This window comes from Mirounga leonina, unplaced genomic scaffold (genome assembly GCF_011800145.1).
Source record: "Mirounga leonina isolate KUSES-001 unplaced genomic scaffold, KU_Mleo_1.0 Mir_170, whole genome shotgun sequence".
Lineage (NCBI taxonomy): Eukaryota > Metazoa > Chordata > Mammalia > Carnivora > Phocidae > Mirounga > Mirounga leonina.
The window spans coordinates 12,435,755-12,448,026 of NW_023270433.1; the positions used below are offsets into that span (position 1 = coordinate 12,435,755).

Here is a 12,272-nt window from a genome sequence, read left to right on the forward strand (position 1 = left end):
CAGTGTACCCAAATTGCGAGGCAAATTTCAGCCAAGATCCACAGCTGTTCTCCTTTGTCTCTGTATTCTTCCAGGCCCTGTTTATGCAGAACAGTGTCTCAGCATTGTCATTGCAATGCTTGCCCCCGTTTGCTTAATGTTACATCATCAACAGTTTCCTAAGCGGCTAGAGTTGTCATTGACAGCATTTGCCACCATTTGCTTCATTACTTCTTTATTGTTGAATATCTGAGTTTTCTTTTCCATTCATTCATTCATTCATTCATTCATTCATTCATTCATTCATTCATTCATTCAAGAAACAGTTCTGCCAGGCACCGAACTAGGCCTTGGGATCGAGTGGTCAGCAAGAACAGCACGCTCCTTACTTCTGGCACTTGGACTCTGGCCAGCAAGACAGACCACTGCAAATAAACAGACAGGCGAGACTCCCACTCTAAGCTGTAGTGAGTGCTGTGAAGGAAAAGGAGAGAACTATGGGAGGGATCCACTTTTTGACACATTTTCCTATTTTCGAGAAGTCGTCCCAGGCCCTCATTCTAACCTGCTGTTTGCTCCTCAGCCGGCTTCTCTTTGAGGAGTCCCGTTTGGGGTTGGATTTTCCACTAACACAGTTCCCTGAGGAGTCAGAGCTCACGGAAGTGTTCAAAGATCTGACAGTGAAATCAAATGGGCCTTCTTTTCTGTTCTCCCTCCCTCTAAGGCTAGTGTTTCAACCAGTGTGGTCCCAAAGAGACTTACGATTATCCACTTCTTAAATCTACTTGCACTGTGCCTTTTCCTCACCTCTCTCTCATTGTAGGACCTCCACTAGCCCCGGGAGCCTATGAACCAATTGGCAAAGGTGCCCCCTTCCAGTGGACAAAGCCTCAGTGGCTGAGGCTTGGTGGGCAGAGCACAAGTTGGATTTCAGCCCTTTTGAGGCCCCTTGGGTATGTGCATGACAGCACATGGCAGCCCTGCCCACAGCCTCTGGAATGACCACCCCAGCTACTTTCTATCTATCTGATTGTCACTCCATCTTGAAGACTTAGTTTATATTCCATCTCTTATAGGAAGTCTTATCTAGCTTTCTAATTCACAGTAAATTCTCCATTCCTTGAACTCCTACCTAAGTAATTTTTTTTACTCCTTGCCTTATTTGGCACTTAATTGTACCCTGCCTGTAATTCCTCCTGTTTTTCTCTCTTGCATTGCTATTTCATCCGAAGAGGGCTGATTTAGATTGAGAAATTGGAGGTATCTCTGTAGATGTATCATCTACACTAAATGCTGAAGGAGAGGTAGGCAGAGTTCTAGAGAAAGAGTGTTCTAGGCAGAGGAAGGGCATGTGCAAAGGCCCTGAGGCAGATTTTTGAGATGCAAGGCCAAATGAATATGACTATATCTGCATGGAATGGTCTTTCCAGATTTGGCAAATGAAGTGAAAAGCAACTATTAAAGTATGCATTCACACTACTTTCTGAGGACCTCTTTGTTCTGGCCCCTGGAAATGACATATAGAGATAAATCAGACCAGACATGTTCCTTCTCAGACTACTGGAGGGGGCTAAGATGATTTCTATACAGTGTGACAGACATGGTAGAGGGTTATCACGTATGTCAGTAGAAGGGTAGAGAGAGTTAACTATTTGCTTGTGGGCACTGAGGAAAGCTTATCCAAGATGGAGACATCTGAGTGAGGTCCAATGTAGGGCAACCCATGAGGAGGCTGGTGCAATGGTCCAGGCTGACGGCTGAATTGGGACAACGATAATAAGGATGGACAAGAGAGGGAAGATGAGAGAGACATTTCAGTGAAAAATGTATACGACTTGGAGATGGATTTAGGAGGCTGGGGAAAGGAATAAGTTAAGGCGCTGCGACTTTCAAGCATGGATGACTGAATAAAGGCAGTACCCCTCGATGAGACCAGGGATGGAGGAGGAGAGACAGGATTTGGTGGGGTAAGTAGGGTGGTGTAAAGAGATTGGGGGGTGGTGAGGGCTTCTCTTTGGTACCACGGACAGCTCCACGGATCTCCAAAGGCCTTGACATAGATTAGATCAATGGTTCTTGACACTGGGTGCCTTCGAATCAGCAGAGGAGCTAATTTAACATACAGACCCCCAGTCCCACCCAAATATTCTGCATCAAAATCTCTGGGGTTGGGGTTCAGGAACCTGCATTCTAAATAAGCACCCAGATAACTCAGGTACAGGCAGTCACATGAGTATACTTAAACCCTGAAATAAACCACGGTGGCCTCCAGAGAAAGAGATGAGAGCGCCCTCTGCCTGCTAAAAGGATGTTTGGGCCTCTTGAGTTTATGACTGGTGCATTTCAAGGCAGTTTATTTACACAGGGAATCCCCGGGCCAAAACAAAGACAAGAGACCAGGGGAGATGAGTGAGAAAGAGGGGCCACTGGTGTGCAGTTACGGTTACTGTCTTCAGTCTGGGGTGAAGTTGGTGAAGGTGAAGTTACACCTTCCCAACTGCATTCCCTAAAAAAAACCCCCAAACAAACAAACAAAAACAAACAAATGTGGCTCCCTAAGGTGAGAGGGGAGAACGCTCTCCTTGGATTGGCTTTAAAGATATATTGCAACCCAAAAGAAATTAAAGCAGGGACTTGAAAAGGTATCTGTGCACCCATGCTCCTCGCAGCATTAATCTCAATAGCCAACAGGTGGAAGCAATCCAAATGTCTACTGACAGGTGAATGGGTACAGACAATGTGGTAGATTCATGCAGCAAAACATTATCCAGTCTTAGAAAGGAATGACATTCTGAGATATGCTACAACATGGATGGACCGTGAAGGCATTATGCTGAGTGAAATTCGCTAGACACAGAGGGACAAATATTGTATGATTCCACTTGTATGTAATGAGGTCCCTGGAGGAGTCAAATTCATAGAGAGGAAGTAGAAGCGTGGTTGCCAGGAGCTGGGGGGAGGGAGGCTGGGGAGATATGGTTTAATGAGTACAGAGTTTCACTTTGAGAAGATGGAAGTTCCAGAAATGGATGTTGGTGATGGTTTTTACAAAATAATGCGAATGCACTTAATGCCTTTGAACTGCACACCTAAAAGAAGTTACAATGGTAACTTTTGTGTTTATTTTACCACACACACACACACACACAAGACATAATAAGAAAAGCGGTGTTAATGCCCTCAACTTGACTGGGAATGCGTAGGGCTTCTCCACCCCATGGGGCGTTCTCTGAGAGCAGGGAAAGATGTCTCCCTTCTCCGTCTGGGGCTCTCCCGGGACCAGCAGGTGTTTCTTTCAGCGGATAGCTGCTCCCCCAGGGCCTGGACTGGGCCTGTTCCTCGTCAGACTGAGGTGCTTCCCGATGGTGCAGTTCCCTCCACGGGGCGAGGTTCTGTCTCCTCCTTCCGAGGGAGTTATTCTAGCAACTGTGTATGGGAGGTGGGGGAAAGTGGGCCTCTTGTTTGAGATTTTGGTCCGTCCTCCGCAGCCCCCGGGCTCAGGAGCCGCACAAGCGCCCAACACCTTCGTAACCTCCATCTCATCTTCTGCCTCTCCCAAGTTCTGCGCCCTCGGAAGGCCCGTGCCGTCTCCCGGGCGGGCGGGCCCAGGCGGCTTTCCGCCCTCTTCCAAGATGGCCGCCGCCGCTTCTGTGACAGGCCTGATCACGTGGGCGCCGTCGCCTATGAGGTGGCCGCGGCTCCGGCGGCGATTGTCCCTTCCCGGGCCCCGTCCCGAGGAGGCGACTGCCCTTGTCAACCGAAGCCTGAGCGATCATGGCAACGGGCTCGGGCGGGGAGCGCGTGGCCGCGGCGGCAGTTTGGTCGCGGGCCGGGGCGGCGGAGCGGCGGCGGCGGCGGCGGTGGCACTGGCGCTGGCACCGGCCCTGAGCGCCATGCGGCGGGGCAGCTCCGAGAGGGAGCTGGCGGCCGGGTGGGAGGCGGAGGCGGTGGCGGTGGCCGAAGCGCCGGCGGCGGCGGCGGAGCAGGGCGGCGCGGACTCGGGCGCGGCCGGGGAGCCGGAGCGCGAGGCGCCGGAGGAGCGGCCCAGGGAGGGGGCCCCGGCGCAGCCCCGCGCGGCCGAGGAGGGGGACGCCCGCGTCGTCCCGCGGCCGCTGCCCTCGCTGCCCCTGGCCAAGCCGCAGCCGGCGCGGGCGCGGGGCCTCTGTCCGCACCGGAAGCCCCGGAGCAAGGGCCGGGGCTGCCGGCGGAGCTCGGGCCGCTCGGCGGACGAGTACTGCTCCCGGCGGCCGGTCACCGTGGACAGCTCCAAGGCCAGGACCTCCCTGGACGCCCTGAAGATCAGCATCCGCCAGCTCAAGTGGAAGGAGGTGAGGCCCGGCCCGGCCGCGTGGGCACGGCGGGAGGGTGGACAGTTCGGCCTCAGAGGACCCGGCGGCCCAGGCCAGGGCTGAGGGCGGAGCTCCTGCCGAGCGCCGCGCTCCAGGTGCTCATCCTTCGAGGCCCAGCCCCCAAAGTCCCTTCCTCCAGAAGGCTTTCAGCCCGCTCCTGGTCAGGTCGGCCGACTCCTTCCCCGGGCTCCCCTACACTACGGCCCTGGCTTCTAGCCCTCAGCGCTCCCCTGCGTTGTAGATCTTAGCTTTTATGCCTGTCCCCTCCCCCAGCTTTGGGCCCTCGGGGCCCGGGACCCTCTCTTTCACTTCTTCATTTAAGTTCTCTTCGTTCAGCACTTACTGTGTGGCAGTTGAACAGTTGGTACTTTGGAGGCAGACAGACTTAGGGTCTCACCACACCCTGCCACTTAGCTCTGTGACTTTGAGCAAGTTGCTTCACCTCTTAAGCCTGTTTCCTTTCTGTGAAGTGAAGCTAATAATACCTGTCTCGTATTAGTATTAGAAGACTCACTGCTTATTGTGGCATAGCACAAGTGTGCAATAAATGGTAACATCCTACCACCCTCACCTCTCTCTCCTCCTCCATCACTGTCACCACCACCATCATCATCATCAGGGCAGGAACTGTATTTTACATTCTAGGACTTGGCATATGGTGCGTGTCAGTAAGGGGTGGATGCAAGGGCGAGTGAAGGAATGGGTTATTCATCCCTGGACCCATTTTAGACCTGGTGGGGGCAGGGATGCAGCACTAGGGACACAGAGGGGTGCCTGTTGCAGCTGGCTGACTGCATAAAGCCATTTGACTTTCTTTTCAGCTTCTAAGGCTACTTAACAGGGTTCCAGGAGTGGTGGGGTTGTGATTTAAGGGAGTCAGGTCTGGAGACTTAGACTCAGATGGTCTGCTGATGGAACAGGAGTCCACAACAGGCAACACGAAGATTCAGGTACTTAGCTCTGTCTTTGCTTATGGCAGACATTCAGGAATGGTTTTATGAAGTTGGAACACACAGAGAGATGGCCACAGAAAGAATTGATGAGGTCAGAAGGTTGATGTCCCAAGAGGAAGGAGTCATGTAGTTTGGAGGGAAGTCAAGAATCAAGCAGGGCAGACTTCCAGGTAGGTAGGGGTTAGCCATTGGGGAAGTCTCACTCCCCATTCCCCACTCCCTGGGTGTCAGGGTCCCCAGGCTTGGGGCTTGGGATTCAGAGGAGGACTTCTATGCCTAGGATACCTGGGAGGAGGGCTCCCAGTTCTGGGCAGGGTCCCAGGTCTGGGCCAGAGATATGAGGGCCAAAACATCATAGAATTGGAGAACTTGTCAGTGCCATGGTCCTAATGAGAATCCAGGGACTGAAACCAGGCCCAGAACCGGGCGAGGATGACTGGCCCAAGGAGGGCCTGTGCTTAGCTTAGCCCCGTGGGAGAGAGAGACACAAAGCTGACTAGATCTTGAGAGATGGAGCCAGAAGGACTCAGAAACCAGCAGGCATGCATGCCAGGTTCATGCACTCAGTCTGTGAGCGTTTGCTGTGGATGCTGGACCCTGGGAATCAAAGATGCTTAAGACGTAACCTCTGCCCTCAAGGACCTTATATAGTTCAGTAGGGAAAAAACACAAGTAAAAAAAAAAATCATTGCAGTGATTATAGGATCTTTACTGCTGCTTCCTGAAATGCTCTTTTCCCAGTTATTTGCATGGCTCACTCTGTCACTTTTGCTCTTTGAGCAGACGCCACCTCCTCAGAGAAGCCTTCCCCTGTGATCCCTCCTCCAACCCTTGCTCTTCTTTATTATCTTTTTTATAGCGCTAAACTCTACTCGACACTATATTATGTATTGTTTGTTTATTACCTGTTTCCCTCATTAGAATGTAAGCTCCACGAGGGCAAGGGCTTTGTTTTATTTACTGCTGTATCCTCAGGTGCTTGGCACATAGAAGGTGTTCAATAAATACTTGTTAAATGGATGAACACATTATGTGATGTGTGTCTCCCTGTCCCTATGTAAAGGTGTAAGTGCTGGGGGAGAAGAGGAAGGCCATCTCAAGAAGAGTTTCCTGGAGGAGAGAGGTATAAACTGAGTTCTGAGTGTTGAAGAGGAGTGGGAGTTATTTAGGGGCTGTCGACTTTGGATCTCTGGTAGAGGGCGTAGTATGGGCATAGAGGTACCTTTGGGGCTTTGCATGTAGTTCAGTATGGCTGGATATGAGTGGGCGGCAGGATGGTGGTGAGGGGAGGCTGGGGAAATGAGCAGGGGTCAGATGGGGGATGTGGACTTGTTTTGGGGAGGCTGAGTGAGCCACTAAAAGAGTTTAAGGTTCTTCCATATATCGACTCTGCTCGTTTGGCAAGTGAGTTAAACTCTTTAGGCTTCTTCGTCTGCCTATCAAATGGGGGTAGATTGGGCTAGCTAGTTTAATGGTTCTCCCGTGGCAGCCACATAATGGTAATGTTAGTCTACACGAGGCCCTTGCACTGGTGAACAGTGTAGGGGGCAGTTTCCAGGCATTACCTGTAACTGCCCCCTCCACCCCAGTCCTGCCTTTTACTTCTTGGTCAGAAAGCATATTGGCCTGCAAGTGGAGTTGCTCCTTCTGGTATATTTTAAAACAAATTCACTCACCTCAGTAGGACTTTACTATTAGATGTGTGATTATTCACTTAATGTCACTCTTCCCTATGAGTCTATGAGGTCTTGGTCCTCCTGTGAGGGCGGGAGTGGTGTTTGACTTGGGGCACATATTCACCAAATGATGATACTTGCCACAGAGCTCACACTTCATCTTGATACCCTAGAATGTGGACTTTCAAAAGTACTGGAGTGGGTAAACTTTAAGTTCCTTCCAGCTTTAAGCTATGATTATGGTATTTTTAGTACCTACTCTAAAGTTGATTGCATGACAAGTAACTTATAAAGCAGGTACCAACAAAGTGCAGGGGTGGGTGGGTAGCCCAGGTAAGAAATAAGGTCATGAACACCAACCAGGGTAAAAGTCTTTCCTTTGTGAGTGCATAGTGAGGGGCCACACCACAGGGTCCATTGAGCAAGGCAGCATGTAGCCAGCGTGTGAATTTAACATTTGCTCGGTTACAGGTCACGGTCTCTCTTCCTCCTTCACTTTTCTTTATTACACATACATTTAACGACAATGATTGTGAATGTCAGCAGCTGTGATGAATGCTTACATAACTCTTACCCTGTGTATGTAGCTGCAGTGATTTGATTTTCCCAACAGCCCAGTAAAGTGCCTCATTGTCTCCATTTTACGGAAGAGGAAATTGAAGTACACAGAGGTTAACTTCTCCAAGGTCATGCGGCTGGTAATTGGCGGAGCTAGCATTTGAAACAGACTCTCTGTTTGAAACCAGCCTTCAGTTCTGGGCTCTTAACTGTTTCTTACTGGATCTCTATCTGCAGACCCTGGGGTGGAGTTACAGATCTGGATGTGAATGGGATTCACTCCCTGCCCTCCAGCAGCTCCCAGTGTGAGGGACAGACGTGCACACAATGGCAGTCCAATCTGGGTGCTGAATGGGTGGAGGCCATTCCACACAGAATAGGAACAAAGGCAGGGAGCATGGATCAGCTTTTGTATGCAGAATGGGACGATGGCAGCATAGGGAGCATGTGGGAGAGCAGGAGAGATGAAGAAGGAGCCAGATCACGGAGGATGTTGGAGGCCACGCAGAGAAGCTTGCGCTTCTGTCTGAATATGACAGGATCTTGCCATATATAGACTCAGCTTCTCTTGCCCACTCTCTCAGCCCCAGGTGAACCACGCCAACTCTCTGATGATTCTCTTTTCAGTTCTCTCCACGCTGGTCAGGTCTAATCCACTTGTGTCTACAAAGTTAAATTTGCCTCTCAAAGGAAAATTCACAAATGTTAGCTCTGTGAACTTAATAGATAAGGCGAAAGTTTATTTTAGAATAGCCAGATCAGGTTTATGGAGTCACTATTGAAGTTGCCACATGAAAGAGAGGGATGGTTCCTGGCTCCTAGTAGATACTCAGTAAATATTTGTGGACTTGTATGGTCCTCTTTCAACTGTGTAAGTCCTGTATATTCTTTTGCAGTTTTGACACCAGCAGTAATGAAACCTTAGGGAAAAGACACCAAGGAGAATAGATGCCACTATTGTTATGAGCTGCCCTCCTTGGAGATGTAGGTTCTGTATACATGCTCAGTGGTGCTGTGGAAACCAGCTAGCTGACGTGAACAAGGGCACTGAGAGATTCCATAGAAGGACCTTTGTTGATAATAGCTTGCATAAGCCCCTGCCCCAAGATCTATTACAGTGAGAGCTCTTTGTTTCAGAGACTCCAAATCATGGGTTGTTTTCTGAACTTTATCCAGCCTTCTTTAGAATATGTATACACTTATTATATTGTCCTATTTATAACTTATATAATATTAGTTACTGCTTATTAAATATCTGCTTTGTGCCAGGCATTGTACTTAGTGTTTTATGCTTATTAAAAATTATATCAGACATTTACTATGGATTGTTTTATGTAATCCTCACAGCAAGCCCCCGAAGTAGATGCTATTATCATTTCCAAATTACAGGCTTAGGGAGAGGTTGGTGCAGGGCTAGCCCAAGGCCACAGGTAACAAGTGGCAAAACCATCCAGGGCCTGTGCCTGGAACCAGCGTATAGTCCTACACTGTCTTCTTTGCTAATCCTTTGCTAAAATCCACCCTGCCAGGAGTTACTCTATTATTCTTAGTCCCAGATAATGCTTGAAGACACTGAGGTGGGCACAGCAATTAAGAGGCAGAGTCAGGGTTCAAACAGTGGTCTGTCTTGTTCCAAAGCACACTTGTTGGTGTGTTTTATAATTCTCCACTCGTTAACCCTCCCGTTTGTCTGACTCATAACTCTCAAATGACAGTGGAGCCGCTCAGAACCAGGAGAGCGGTATTGCAGATAGGACTTAAAATAAAACACGTTGAAATATATCCTGCCTGGCAGGGGGAGCATTTGGTGACTGTACCTTCCAAATCCTATTTTGTTGCTGCCCACAGAGAAGTAATTTGGGTGCCATTTGACTAGCTGAGTTGCCTTGCTCCTCTATGGAATGTGGTCCTGCTCTATGAATCGCTGTATCTCATTCCTTCTGGAAGAAGGTAGGAGTATAAAATGAAAAACTGGATAGTTTAATCTTACCTCCCTTTCTCGTCCCAATGATAGTCATTGCAGTTTACGTTCCGTTTTTTGAAAACAACATTATATGTAAGAATGGTTTATATCCTACTCCATCAAATGCTCTCCTTTCAACAGACATGCTATTTTAATGCTAGTCCACCAGAATTTTTCCTTTGCCAGTTGAGCTTGTCTGGCCATAAAAATCACAATTCACTACCGCTATTGTTTGAACAATATGGTATGTGCAATAGCTTCACGAATCCACACTAATGTCTCAAACAGTCCTTTAAAGAATAAGTTCCAGGGGCTCATATTCAAGTTCAGGGGCTAGTACAAATTAAAATTTTGGTTTTTTAGCCCATAATTCCTAGAGCTGTTTCCCGTGTTATGTAAACATACCCTCTATTGTAAAGAGCCTCAATTTTGGTAGCATTCTGGATTCTGGGTTTGTATCAGCAGAAGTCGAACGCAAAAATTCAATCATACAATTTCTTTTTCTTTCAAATCTGTTCTTTGAAAAGGACATATTATAATAGTAACTGCCCACTCTTTAAGTGCCTTCTCTAGACCTCAATTTCTTGATCTGTAACAAGTCAATGACACCTACCTTGCAGAATTTTTGTGAGATTAAATAAGGGAATGTGTGTAAATTGCCTTAACCCCATGCTTGACACTGTGAGTAGTTAGTAAATGTTAGCCATTTTTCTTCCTTTGAGCAATCACAGACTTTGGTTATTTATTATTTATTATTTATTTATTTGGTTACTTTTTTTAAAAACTAGGAAAAAACTATTATAGAATTTAGTCTGCATATATAGGTTACTGATTAACCAGAGCATCTATGACCAGCTCATTGGAATCATTTCATAAATATTTTGAGACCTACTCTGTGCCAGGCTATATTTGGGTTCTTGGGATACAGCAGATAGCAAAAACCCACAAAGCTCTCTGTGGATAAGGGACAATTACATTTTAAATGAATGTCAACGTGATATAGTCTAGGTTTAAAATTTTTAAAATAACACGGACTTAAACTTTTTGAACCAATCATACTTTTAAGGTTTTGTGAGTTTAATTGAAAAATTTAAAGCTGCTATTTTGAACCTGGTGCCTTCCTCACACTTTGGTGTATTAATTATCAAATACATCACCGTGGGAAGCTTATTGTAGCTATTCGAGTTCACAGGGAGGACTGAGGTTGTGCCTGGGAACATACCCATTAGCTATGTGGACGAGATGTGGATTTCCTGAGCTGGTTTCTTTACTCTTTACTGTCATCCCTACAGTCCTCCCACTGACTCTGGAAACACCATTGCCAGACATGGGTTTAAATCTTGGCTCTGTGACCCTGGGCAACTGCTCTCCCTCTCTGAGCTGAAGATGTCTCATCTCTAGGAATGAGCATCACATACTTGGTAGGGTTGATAGGAGGGTTCAATCAGAAAATCTTTAAAGTGCCTGTGTTTCCAGTAGGAATACCTGTTTGGCTTTCCCTCCAGTGAATTTCTGTGACATCTTCCTTAAGTTTTATAACAGAAACGTGGAGGTGTGAACAGGCAAATAACCTTGCTTGTCCTTTCATTAGTTTTGAACTCCTCCCTTCCTGTGGCTTCTCCCCTGCAGCCACGTTATGTCCCTGAGATTCCTCTGCAAAGGTTGGTGTTTTGCTGGAGAGAGCAGTGACCCTGGTTCTCTATTCCACATGGACTAATATCTCTCCTTTCATGTCACGTCCAGTCGTGCCTGTAACAGCTGCCTCGGCTGCCATTTGTGTGTGTGTTTGTTTCCCTGGGTGTGTTTGAACCATTATCTAGTGATTTTTATAAATGCCTTTGTAAGTCCTAGCAGGCAGTTCTGACGACTCTTTCTGTAGCCCCATCTGCTTCTCTTGTCGTCTGAATAAAACCTCCTTGTCCTTCATGGAGCTGGAAGAATAGGGCAGTTTTTCTCCTGCGCCCATCATCCCAATTTGGTAGAATGTTACTTTTCCAAAAAGTCCTTCTGTCCATCTGCCTAGAACTCTTATGAAGGACAGTTTTCCTATTTTGTTTTTTATGCTCATAGGGAGATTTTATTTCTAGTTGTGTCTCAGAACTGTGGTTTATTGGAATCTAAAAAAGCAACAATGGTAAATTTTCTGGACCATCTTAGATTATTTATAAATAAATTTGTTCAATATCCAAAAACAATATGTGCTTATAAAAAATGTATGCAGTTCCCAAGTATATAAAATAACCCCCAAGCCCGCGTTCCTCACCCCATCCCCTTCCCTTCTAACTCTTCTCCTTAAGAGGCAACACCACTGTTACAGTTTGGTATGTATCCTTCCAGAATTTTTTCTTACTCCTGCATGTGTCAGGATAACTAAATTGTGCTCTAGTAACAAGCAACCACAATATGTCAGTGGCTTAATAACAACAGAAATTTATTTCTTGCTCATGCTCAGGAATTCAGTGCAGGTTGATGGGGGGAGGAGGGATGGGGGCTGTCAGCATTTTGTTATTCAGAGACCCATGCTTCCAGCTCAACACCTGCTTCACTGAGTCACTGAGGGGAAGGGAATGTGCACATCATGCGCTGACTTTTAAGACTTCTACCCAGAAGTGACTGTGCTCACATTTCACTCACCAAAGCGTTACATGGCATGGCTAACCTCACAGGGCTTGGGGATGTGCGGTCCTACCATGAAGGTATAAAGAGGATAATCAGAATATCCGGTGAACGGTGCTAATGACCACCGCAATATGAATCATATATAGAGATGCAAGAGATACATATAGAGTATATA

The 12,272-nt window shown here is 47.4% G+C and overlaps 1 protein-coding gene across 1 annotated transcript in view; it reads left to right on the plus strand.

The window, feature by feature from the left end:
• Window positions 1-3,422: 3,422 nt before the first annotated feature.
• The window catches only part of TTLL11 (tubulin tyrosine ligase like 11), a 229,112-nt gene continuing 220,262 nt past the window's right edge, over window positions 3,423-12,272 (plus strand). Inside the window, exon 1 of the mRNA XM_035015895.1 lies at window positions 3,423-4,307. Within this exon, the coding sequence (XP_034871786.1) occupies window positions 3,612-4,307 (696 nt within the window). The 5' untranslated portion in view covers window positions 3,423-3,611. The remainder of the gene's footprint in view (window positions 4,308-12,272) is intronic.